General features: G+C 32.2%; 1 protein-coding gene across 1 annotated transcript; it reads right to left on the bottom strand.

Moving 5' to 3' along the window:
* LOC139521361 (uncharacterized) lies at positions 1-7,772 on the bottom strand. The gene is made up of 4 exons (XM_071314840.1): positions 7,664-7,772; positions 5,112-5,231; positions 2,278-3,432; positions 1-1,203 (listed from the first exon to the last, which is right to left on the bottom strand). The coding sequence occupies exons 1-4, from the start codon at positions 7,770-7,772 to the stop codon at positions 752-754; spliced, it is 1,836 nt and encodes a 611-aa protein (XP_071170941.1). The 3' UTR covers positions 1-751.
* Between the last annotated feature and the right edge of the window lie 5,515 nt (positions 7,773-13,287).

The following is a 13,287-nucleotide window of genomic DNA, read 5'->3' on the forward strand; positions in this document are numbered from 1 at the left end:
ATAAAAATCTTCCAATTATTAGGAATACCAAGAAAGTTCTGTCATATAAATAAATAATTTAACACTAGATACAAATTGGGATGAATATCAACAATAACACTATACAATTAGAGCTAGCTAAAACTTTACTGTACAGATTTAAGGAGAATAATCTTGAAGTTGATACAAATATAGTACGAAGAAGTGAAAATAAGTAGATCTTCCTATATAAGCTGGTATATAGACAAGATCCATATGTATATCAAATAACAAAAACAAAAACAATTAATGATAAAAAATCATGCATCAGATAATAAAACAACTAAAACGCATCCCAGGGATTTAGTATTTTAACGTCATGAACAGTCAAAGAAGACATGACTTCTACAAGGCCAAAAATAAATGTATCGACAGGTAGTAGGATAGCGACTTCTATAGAGATAAAATTTAACGTGTGTGTGTCTCTATACATCCCGCCTCAAAAGAACCATAATAAGTTTACGAATATCTTATCTCGGTTTTAGTTTGTAACCCAGGTTTGTTTTCGCTTATTCGATGTATTACTTTTAAACAGAGGTATACTACTGCTACCATTATTTATAAATAAACGCTTGGTTGGTTTATTAAGTTTACAATTTTGCATAAATCTGCCAAATTATTGTGCTTCAACGATATAGTAAGTAGACTGTACAAACAAAAATCACTATACATATAGTAAAACATCAAAACTCTTGACTGGATCAACACTATTCCTTGAATTGATGACAAAAATTTACGAAATATTCATTCTTTTAAAAATTTCTTTCAATGGAGTGACTATTGTTACTCCCCCGCAAAATGCAATAGCCATTCCAATGCATCCATTTTTGTTACCAGGATGATTAACGATGTAAATGCACGTGCCGGAGTCACCTTGTACCAACGGGAGGTGTACTGCCATCTGATTGTACATACGAAATATTCTTCGATCAGTCAAATAACCTGACGGTAACTGTAAGTGGGCTGGAGTATAAATCCATAGCGGATGATACACATTGGCGTTTACGCTAGCTGCAGTTGGACCAGTGTTTGAAAACTGCACATCTACATCGGATTGTCTACGGATCGTTATGCTTTGATCAAGCGTTGTCATTGCGCCAGCACTTACAGTATCGACAGTCTGTGTTGTAATACAAATTTCTGCATGGTCCAAACACATATCGTTCAACAAAAATGTCGACAGACCTGTACGATATAAAAAACAAATTGTGCATAAATACAAAAACGATAAGACAAAAAGACTCATCAATAAAGTACAAGTAAATCAAATTATTGCCACTGTTATTTGATTTTGAAATTTAACCAACTATTAAGCAACTATATGTACAACTTGAAAGCGTTCGGGATTTGATTCGCTACTGTCAAAACAAAGGTTTGCATATATTACTTAGAAAATAACTGAAAAGATTCAGACAGCATACTAAATAGTAAATGCACAATTGTACAAAGACAAGAGCATACGACAATCAACTTTACAAAGACAATTCGTCTATCACATTCAATATAGTATTACTAACGCCGGGTTAGGTGTAACGGTAATAAAATTGGTACTGTTTATGTTATTTAAAACAAATAACTCAAATTATACTCGTTAGATTAAATCTCACACATCAAACTCTAAGTTGTTATCATAATGAATAAATGCATTTACTCAATTAGAGCCTTGTTTTTTCATTATTGAATAATTGTAGTTTGGTTAAAGAACTACAAACATCTCATGCATAGTTATTTGGACACATTTGGAATTGCAATGGGTCACTAATTAAAAACCCTTCACATAGACAAAAAAAGGGTAAATTTAGTTTCAGATATTTTGTTCTGAAATCTAAATGGCATTGTCAAGACCACGTCTTTTTGTGCAGTGTTTTGTACATATTTTTATTTGTAATAAACAATATGTTTGGGCTACAAAATATAAATTGATTTGTCTACTGACACATAATTTAAAACCATAAGGCTTTCATCATTACAAAGGACGAACTATTTTAGTTGAAACTTTAAAAAACAAAAAAAATAAAAATTGTCTTAAAATCTATAGAAAATCCAAGATGTTTTGTACACCAAAGCTATAAGTGATAAGATAATTTGAGCATTTCCTCCTTTATATTCAATCTAAAATAAACGTATAATGAAACAAAGTATCAACACATTGAATAATATATCACGATATCTAGAGGTTTCAAACGTATATATAACTCTTATGAAGCCAAATTATGTAAGTACTTTATTGTTATTGAGTCTGTAGTATAAAATACTTACCTAAATCAGAACAAGTGCGAGGGGATGGGAAACCAGCAATAATGTCATTTGGATTAACAGATGCATTAGTTAACTGTACCAATGCAGCATCCACACTTGTTCTGCTTGTGTCGTCATGATTAAAGGATCGCCAAATAACACGTCCACATTCCACTGGTCCTTGCTGAGTGTATAGGTACGCTTTTGCACCTTTAAGCCTGGCAAAATTTGAGGATGGTTCCAAAAGCGTTTTTAAATCAAACATTACATGTGCGCATGTTAAAAAACAATCGACATCTAGATATTTCACAAAACCTCCCAGTGTTCCTGCACTTGTTTCTGTTCCAACCTCATCACCTATACGAATATTTGATAAAAGTACAGGTTGGGCTTCAATCACATCAGTTGGACATCCATTTATGCTCTTTGGAAAATGTTCATTACCTATTGGTATTATGCCTTTCTTTGTACAGTGAAATTGGATACATCGTTCATCGCTAATAGTATGATGTTCAGAAGAGAAAAATTTGGACCTACCAAAAGATGGACAGATAAGTCCAAGATTATTGTGATTGAGAAACAGTGTTTGAGCTTTTTGGTTTGAAATGCATACTTTAAAAGAAAATGAATCAATTTTCTTACTTGTCAGATATTCTAATATTGTATTTCCTTCAGATTGGGACGGCAAATTAGGACTCACATGTACAATATCAAATTTTCCGCAACGACTAGGTAATTGTGAGTCTTTTTCTTGCTGTACCACAACAATTACTAGACTTTTAGAACAAAAGTAGCGTTTTATGGAACTTTCCTCTTTACATGTACAACGCACACCAGGATATATATTAGTCGCATTAGATAGCTTTTCTTGATGAAACTTATAAAACTCTTTTGTTATGCACCAGCATAAAACTCTTGCAGTTTGAATATCTTCATTAGATAATGCGGTGTACAACGCCCTGTGAATAACTGTAAACGCATTAATATTCCGAAGCTTAGACAATATGTACCTACAAAGACAGGGTTGTTTTCTAACAGATGCTTTTATTAAAAATACATTCAAATCTTTGTCATCAGGTCTTCTTATTGTTTTTAGAATGTATAAGTCTTCAAATTCGCTACGATTCGTATCGTTAGACAATGTTTTTTTCTTGATGGCTTTTGATCCTTCATAATCTGAAAATCAAAGGAAAATAACATAGTTAATGAGCGGAATACGGTAGGACGAAAATGAACTATCATTGCTCAGCCTTTATAATCTCGAACTTATAGGGATGGTGTCATTGTTTTTCTTCAAGTTGAGATCGTCCTTTGTGTTTCTTGGGGTTCGTGTTATTAATTTTTTAGTGTTCAATGAAGTAATGTGTTAGCTTGTCTCTTTCTTTTTTTCTTCAAGTTGAGATCGTCCCTTGTGTTTCATTGGGTTCGTGTTGTTCAATATTAAGTGTTCAATGAAGTGTTTTGTTAGCTTGTTTTCTTTCTTCGTTATTCTTTTATTGCCACGGTGTTGTCAGATTCTTTTGATGTTCTATCTGGTCTTTCCTGCTTCTCAGTGAATGTCATGCAATGTTCAACTATGTTCCCTAAAGCATTAATGGTCACTGTCATAAAACATCCCCTACTTTTCGTGACGTTTCCGATAGTGCCACCCCCGTCAATTATACAATAAGCATGTGGGTATACAACATATCCAGACGAAGCTATATTCACTATATCTTCCGAAACTTAATTCTTTCCAACAATTGTGGCTATGCCGTCAATTTAGCGATTTTTCTTCAAGTCTTAACCTCCTTGGGCCTGGATTTCCAAAGTATCGTAAGAAATGTGAAAAGATATACCTAAAGACAAATCTTATGACGATCTTATGACTATCATATAATATGTCATAGAATGTTAATCAAAGCTATCTTAAGATAGGTATACGTTTGATGCTCTTAAGACTGTCATAAGTAAACATATTTTCCTTTATTCAAAATAATGATTAAAAAAGTGATAAAAAAATCGAAAAATATGAAGTAGGAACATAATAATTTTAATAATTTTCATTATTTCCGAATATTTCATTTTTTCCCTCATTATAAAGAGCATAAAATTATATATGAAAAGGAATTAAAATCGGAGTTGGAAATTTGTTTAAACTTAGTTTGTATATGTAAAACAAACATCTTGAACTTCGCGTTTATGTATTATCATACATGAAGTGTTTCAATGTATTGGATTGTGAATACGCTTAAGATTCGATACATCGAGTGCCCGTGCAAATACGTAAATACAGTACTATATAAAAGGAAAGAAGTAATATGTATAGTTATAATACAAAATCATGACTAAGAAAAGGAGACAAATTTTAATTCCAAAGTGGAGTATTTGATAGGTCAGAGGGTGATCTGACACTGACACACAAGTCCAAATGGGATAATTATTTTACATCCCAGCTGTTTTAGATTAGACATAAAACTTTCACAATTCTAGTTGACAACGCCACACAACCTTTATAATATAAATTATATTTTACTCTTCAATGACAATGTATACCCTTTATGAACCCCGAACCCGATGTTTAAATATGAAACCATGTCAACTTGCTCACATTCCAATAGGCCCACAATAAATCGCCACATTCTTAAACATCGCCCCACTCTTGTTTACCAATAAAAAATTCGGGTTTGAATAAAATTTTTTGATAAAGATATATGTCTCTCTCATTCCGCCTCAATGGAGCGATGATAAAAAGTGATCTAGGAATGTGTACGCTAGGGTTCTGCAATAATAAACTACCATACAATTGATTTCTTTATTATCTAAAATCAAACTAATTTAGCAGAATTACCTCTCGTTTATAATGTAAACCTTACCCGCATATTCTGTACGTTCATGTCTAGCTTTAAGATGACCATATTGTTTTTCTAGTCTTCTGTCAACGAAACAATTGATATCTATGTTGTCACAACGAAGATCAAGTTTGTAAAACCAATCTACAATAAGCCAATTATTAAAAACTTTATTTCGTACAAACGGTTTGACATATTAACACTACAAAAATAACTAACTTACTTTAAACAAAATAACCGGAAAGATGTTAGGCTTAAAACTTTCATTGTACAAATCCAAAACGTTAAGTGCCCATGGTATAAAACAAAATTACCGAGGAATGTTTTTAAGTATTCATAATTAAAATACAAAACAAAAAGTAAGGAAGTATGACATTCAATGTATTTGCACAAACTTTATCGATATTAGATAAAAAAAAATATGATACACTTTTTATTGCGAACCAAATGAAACTTTTCAACAGATTCATCTGGTATTGTTAAGTCAATTTAAACTTTTTTAAGTTCTTTTGTCCTATTCAACAAATACAAAAGCTATTGTTCTCTGTGTAATTTATTCAGTAGTTCCTTTAAATTTCATGAAAGAAATGTATCACTCATTTTTAAATTATCCTGAGTAAAAATAATATATCTAATAAATAGATACAAATACATGTTCTAACTAAAGTAAATGCATGTAAATGCATGTTGTAATTATTCGATAACAAAAAAGTTTTTCAATCTGTTCAATATAACCACTGATTTAACCATACAAAGCTGATTTTTTAACCAAAATTTTAACATTATTGAATATGGATTTTTTTTTATGTGTGATTGTCAAATCAAAACTGGAGCATGAAGATGTTTTAATTAAGATCTTCTTGAATGTAGCTGTAACTAAACAAAAACAATAAAAAATGCAAATTTCATGAGAACAATGCTAAATATTTTGTCTGAAATCCACTCTTTATGAAAAAATCAGTGTTTATATTGAAAAGATATTTTAAATAAAACATCATTACATACATTGTATTTAAAATATGTATTTTCTTTTATTTAGAAGATTAAAGTTGCACCATAAGCAAGTTAAGATTTGGAAATAGATTTGAAGCACCGTGCTTGTTTTCAAGAAAATTGAGGCTGAAAATTGGGGATTCGTGCTATTTTGTAAAAAAGTTAGGCATTGTTATAAAATTTATTTTTCAAACTGAAGCTGTGATAAGTGACAATAAGGAAAAAATAAATCCCAACACAAATGACTATACAATTGTTCAAGCCTTGCTTGACATTGCGGACTAGATGCTCAAAGTGGTTTTTTTTTAAACCTAAAAATAAGGAAATAAACTGTTTCTGAAAATGTCATTTTTGTCATTTTTCTGCATAAACTGCATTTTGTCATGCTTTCTCCAAATCTCAAATAAAAAATATGTCACCGTGCTGGATTTTATGATAAACGCGATTTATTCTAAAAATTGCGTCCCCCCTTTGTAACCTCAACGTTAGCGCTAAAATGCACGACGTCGATGGCAGACAATTTCGACGTTATCTCTGCAAATTACCGGCGACATTTTTTAAATGTATAAATATTGCTTGTACAAAGAGCTACCTAGAAAGTTGTAATATTGTTTTCGAAAATAAAATCATGTGAATCTTGAATACATCACTTTGTGTGCAGGGCCGTAACTACATTGAGGCAAATGCCTCATGTTTTAAATTATATAAAAAAAAAACGAACCTAAAACAAAAGATTGTCTTCATATGCATGATTGTCTTCATATCAAATTGTTTTCACTGAGAGTGGCATGCATGCAAGAAGCAAGTTCTTTTCACTCTCTGATGTCGCCCCTGCATATTTTTCGTAATCCATGTTTCTATTTTACTTTTGGTTTTCAGAGTTGATGGTCTATTGTTTGTACTTCTGTGTCCCGGGTTTGTCTTTTGTTCATTTATTGTCCTACTTAATGACTAGTCTGAGTGTTGATTTTCATTTGTAAACGTGTCACACTGTGTAATGTTGCATGTCCACCGATGTACAGGCATTATGCGAGAAATATTTTAAGCATATACGATGCTACTGGACACAGAAAAAAGTGGTCGTTTCTGCATGGAGAATTGAACTTGATATCAAAGAATACGAGACTGCTTTTCTTGTATATAAAACCATACCCAATTTTTCTAAGTATGGATTGCAAAATTATGTATTTTCTGTAGGTGAGATATGCACAGAAGTGATAGATATGTATTATAAATACAGAAAATTGAACATCTTAATCAACAACAAAAAATAAAAAATAACTGTATCATACACCCAAGCGCCTGTGGATAACTAGATGGCTGACATGGTTTAAATTAAAGTAAGACCACCAATTTCCCGGTATCAAATCGTTTGTTGAAAAAAAAACATCAATGTATTGCCATATGACCTTTTACATTCAAGGGTTAAATTTGTCTTTTTGCGCCAAAAAGTAACCCATTTTCGCCACAACTTAATTGCGCCAATACTTCTTTTGCGCCACCTAATTTTCAAAGCTATAGGTATCATTTGAGCCAATAAAATAATCATCCTAATGAAATTATCCCGCTTTCTGGCTCGTTACACAATACAAAGTCATCATCTTTGTTTGTAACAACACCAATATCATCCAATATTCTGTGAAATTCTGCTTGTCTTTTAGGTTGAGCCGTATGCAGTTTTATTCTCTCCATATACATTGACTGACGCACATATTTTAAATCTTTCTTTTCTAAATTTTCTTCTTCAATTTTGAAGAGCTCTGATTTTTTTTATTTTTGAAGGTCGCTCTGGCAACATATCGGTTGCTTTTCTTTTGCACGCAGTTCTCAAAATTTGACGTTCTTATTTCTGGACTTTTGTTTCATGACATATAATCTAATTCTCCATTCAAAATAATTGTACACGATTCATCTGTGGATAACCTAGCACAACACGACTTAACTGTACATCTCCACCTCATTTCTCCAGTTTTCCTTAACTGTTACATCTCCACCTTATTTCTCCAGTTTTCTGTACAAATGCCTGACGGAATTTTGTGTTATTCAACAATGATGACCGGTTTTTCCTCTATCAGACTCTATTTTCTTGAATGGTATATCAGACACTCTTGACTCGTGAAAAAAAATTCTATTACTAAAAAAAATATTTTTTGGTGAGTTTTCTTAAATTTGATGAGTGTTCAATTAAATCTTAAGTTGAAATTTTAATAACGGTACATGTATGATATAGGTAAAACATGTACAGGTATGATATAAGTAAAAAATATCTACAGGTAAATGTGGCGCAATTTCATTTCATTTATTGGCGCAATTAATACCATCAAAATAAAAGAGAGTGGTGCAATTAATACCTTTTCAAAACTGCAATTGGCGCAAATTGATTCTGCCCAAATTTGCACTAAGTCGTGTTCAGACCCTTTAACAGAAAATAAAGGATTATGAAGTACACGTGCACGAGAGCTAATCGCACACAATGTCAATGTATAGAAAAAAAAATACAAATGATCAATGGTCAAAGTTTTTATTCCTGTTCTTCATCTTGATAGTTGCTGAAGGGTCTTCAATAATGAAAGAATCATAAATACCGTAAAACAAGGTCAATATGGTCCCTAGTGTCGACTTGAGCAGTACTAGTATTTAACGTATATTACTGCACTAATGACTGTCACTATATTTAAATCTAGTCATAAAAAATCTCAAGTCAGCACAATACAAGACAAGAACAGCTAGACAGACAGATCCGGTATTAATGATTATGAGAATTACGATTTTTGCTTTATCCTACATATCCATAATATCGGTCTTTTAATGTTTTGAATTTCCCTAAAACTTTAAAGTCTTAAATATAAATGAATCTATGTTTTTGCTTTGAGACCAGAATATTGTCGAAAAAATAGCTAAAATGATTTGCGTTTCTATGTAAGAAAGAGTCCGGGAAACGCTCAGAATGCACGATTTTGCGTTATTTTTCTCAGAGCTTCTGGGGGCCTTAACCCCTCGCCAACATTTTTTCGCCTCGCTACGCTCGGCAAAAATATTTTGCCTCAGTATTAAAAGGGGCTAGTTACGGCCCTGGTGTGTGGTCTAAGTGAGAAACATAGATCTAAAAAAAAATATTAATACGGACTGTTGATAATCTTTACGGCTTTTAAAATTAAAGACTCGGCAATTTAGAACTTGACATACAGGTTCATGTACTGTACACACTTACATTTATAAATACCATATGTTGACCACTGAATGTTGATTTTGTTTTGTTTTGGTTGGTGGGCTGCTGTTTTTTTACAACACCCTATTAAAATCCCTTTATTCACGTTTTAATCACTTTCTAGAATTTCACATTTATTCATAAAATTAAACTTTAATTTGTTCGGGTCAATGATTATAATTGAATAAAACAGTTTGAAAGTTCGCAGTTTTTAAAAATGACTATGCGGTATGGGCTTTGCACATTGTTGAAGACCTATAGGTGTTAATTTCTGTGTCATGTTTGTCTCTTTTGGAGAGTTGTCTCATTATCAATTTTACCACATCTTCTTTTTTTTATGTTGTCAGAAAACAAAAACAAAACCTTATAAAGGAGAACCTTCAATTTGCTAAAGGAGGCTTTTGTCAGAGACAGACAGACAGAGAAACCATACCATAATTTTAAATTTTTTGATTTGGCAAAAACGATTGAATTAATAGCGAGAGGACTGGACATATTACCTATACCCCCCCCCCCCCCCCCGAAACACAAACACACACACACACACAGCTTTAGGTTTGTTTTTGTTCTTCTCCCAACTTTCCACACTATACCCAACCAAATTCAGATTTAAATGCAAGTTAATTTTAGAATATTGTACTATTATATACTTTCTCCTCAGTTTTTAAAGCTGTTTTTTGGGGGATGGGGAGGGGAGAGGGTGGCAAGTTGCAAAAATCCAAATACTTCTCTCATTGCGTAATTTTATTGGTAAATAACTATATGATATTTTTCACCTTAGCGAGACGCATTGCGGGGTACATAAAAGATCGCACGTTCATTCCTCTGTCTGTCATTCGGTCCTTCTGTATAATTAGATTTTTCAAGTGTACAATTCTAGCCTAATTTCTATAAAACTGATATCGTATGGGCACGTTCGAAAATCAGTGCATATCAACTATTCCTTAAAAGAATTATGCCATTTGAAAATATTAATTATATTGGAAATTGCATTGTATTTGCTGTCATTCCGTCATTTCTCTAATATGTTTTAAAAAAAAGAACAATATAAACAGCTGCGCTACGAGCGCATGATACGCCCGTCGTCTTATGAAAAACACATAATACATGTTTTTTTTTAAAACAACATGGCGGTTGTACAGGTAGTCATGCTAAGTATATTCTGACTCATTCCTAATTCTTGCTCAAAAAGATGTTTATATATCACAACATGTTTTCTATGATACCAAATTGAAGCTCAATGAAAACTCAAGAACTCAAAAATGAATTAAAGAATCATCACGAAAAGAGTACAGATCTTAAGAATAATTTAACTTAACAAGTATGTGAAATTTTATGCGCTAATTAAAAACAGTTTCTGAGATACGGCGCGACATGTGAAAACCCCCTCTTTTTTCATTAACTCAATAACTCTTAAATAAAATTTGAATCATCCTCAAAAAGTATACAAATCTTCAGATTAATATAACTAAGAAGTGTGTAAAGTTTTAAGCAATAATCATAAACAGTTTTTGAGATACACGGCGAACTGTGAAAAAAAACATACCCCCGTTTTAGTTAGAAAGTCCTGTAACTCAAAAAGTTCACCAAAAAGTATACAGATTGTTTCACCATCACGGAAAAACAACCAATGTTACGATCAAAGAAAAATAAGGATATCAAAGAACCTTAGTGAGCGCGCTCACATACCCACATACCCGCTTTGTCACTGGAGAAATAAAATAACTGTAATAAACAAAATTGTATAAGAAAAAAAATTGAATCATAATTTCCTGTCAATATGCACATCTGAATAGTATGTCCTTATTATCTAAAACGGTTTTAGGAAATCTGTTGTGTGGTTTCAGAGAAGTTGCAACTTCAAAATGTTGCAGTAGTATATTAAAGCAATCAAGTTCAAAGGGGCGTAACTCCTAGAAAAAAATGAATTGTAATTTCATGTCGATATGCACATCTACGTATGTCCTTATTATCCAACAAGGTTACATGGAATTCTGATGTGTGGTTTAAGAGGAGTTGCGATGACAGGAAACAGGATTGACGGACAGACAGACGAACGGGTCAAAACATTATACCCATCGCAACGTGATGTATAAATATGCTGTACCATGTTTACGAAGGACAGACGGACGCCGGACATTTGTATACCATAATACGTCCCGTAAATTTTTTACGGGTGTATAAAAATATTGTTTGCTATTGCCTTTTGTTAGATAAAAAAAACGTACTACGTAGAGGAACTTGATAGGAACTTTGTTCTTTTATTAAAGTTGTATCATTGTTAATATTAGCGGCATACGATTGATTACCCAACATAAATAAATTGAATGAATTGTTGAGTTAGGAAGTTTACTTCTTCGTGTACCTAAATTTTTGGTTTTATTTTATAAATATCATTGGTTTTCTTTGCTGTAATAAAATGACAGAAAATCTGACCCGAACCAAATCATGGATGATAAATGATAATTAAAAAAATGATAATTGACATGCATTATATTAGTAACACCAAAAGGGTAAGTCGTCTTGAGATTGCTCACTATACGATATTTTGTTGAAGATCTCAAAGAACCAGTCAATGTGTTTTATTTCTTATGATTTTATTAGACTGTTATCATGTTAGAATCAAATACACTTATATTAATGGTGTAGAAGTTGGCATGCGGGAGAAACATAAAATGGGGCATCGAAAAATCCACATTACGTTTCTTATTACGGAAAATTACACGCATTACGTCCCGCAAAAAGTGACGTTTTGCGGGAATTCAAACGCTTAACGTTGCCGCCAAGAGTTACCTCCCTTGAAACTGTATCGGTGTGTATGAATATCAACGATATAAGGAACATACCCGCTATTATCTGTAAAATGGATATAACATAACGGTCAACAAACTCGTAATACGGGGCGCCGAATGGGACTCTTGTGGTTTTGTACTCAAAATTCAATTTTGTACGGACAAAAGTGACTTTTGTTCAACAAAAATAAGTTCAGTTTAAGGTGGATAAGGATGTTTTGTTAAAAAAAAATCCTCCAATAGATTTCTACAATATTTATCATTTTGCAAGATTAGGGTGTCCTCAGCAAAATATGAAAGTATTATGACCACTTTCTTGGTAAATAAGGGAGATAACCCACCATGAGTTACCCCCCCTAATGATGATTTCCTCAATTTCCCAATAAAACACTAATTTCATGTTAATTTTTTAATTTTTTACAGTTAAAACATTTTTTTTCTACATAATTATAAAAAATACATTTGTTTCATATAATAATAATTGGATGTGTGCTTTACTTTCAGTTACAATCTGTGAACGGGGTAAAAATAACACATTTTGATGAAAATTGGCACTTCTGTAGGAGCCAATTATGCAAATTAGGTCACCCTGTACAAAAAACCACCCAATAGATTTTTTTTTAAATACAAGCATTTTGAAGGTCTATACCTAAGCATTGTTTAAGCATAATATGAACATACATTTCTTACCTCATTTATTGTCTGTACTGTATACTGATAATTGAAGTAAAGTGGCAAAATTTGGAAAATTGACTTCAGTAAAATACCATTTAATAGATAAACTGTCATAAATTAGTAATTACAATTGATGAAAAATGTATGGTGAAAGGGAGTTTGTTCTGTCAGTCATTCTAAATAAACAAAACCATATCATGGACCTGCCAAAAAAAAAGAAGACGCCCTTTGGGTATCAGTCTGTCCGTAAGTCAATCTGTTCAGATCAGGTTCTGGTTGTAACATTTTTGTCTTTTTATGTAGGCTATTGATATATGGTATAAGGGTAGCTCAGCTCCAAAGGATGTGTTACTACCATGATAAGTGACTTTTGACCTTGAACTTTGTGATTTAATTTCCATATCAGGTAACAAAAGTCAATTTTGTATGCAAATATCTTCTTATATTTGCATACCTTTTAGACAAAATTGACTTTTGTCATGACAAATATGAATTTTGTCTACACAAATGAATTTTGTCATCACAAAATTGA

Source organism: Mytilus edulis, chromosome 4 (genome assembly GCF_963676685.1).
Source record: "Mytilus edulis chromosome 4, xbMytEdul2.2, whole genome shotgun sequence".
Taxonomy (NCBI): Eukaryota; Metazoa; Mollusca; class Bivalvia; order Mytilida; family Mytilidae; genus Mytilus; species Mytilus edulis.

Coding starts and splice junctions, on each gene's coding strand:
- LOC139521361 (XM_071314840.1), bottom strand. CDS start 7,772: ATGGAGAGAATAAAACTGCATACGGCTCAACCTAAAAGACAAGCAGAA. Junction 5,232..7,663: donor AGATGATGACTTTGTATTGT/GTAACGAGCCAG, acceptor GGCTTATTGTAG/ATTGGTTTTACAAACTTGAT. Junction 1,204..2,277: donor TCGCACTTGTTCTGATTTAG/GTAAGTATTTTA, acceptor TATATCGTACAG/GTCTGTCGACATTTTTGTTG.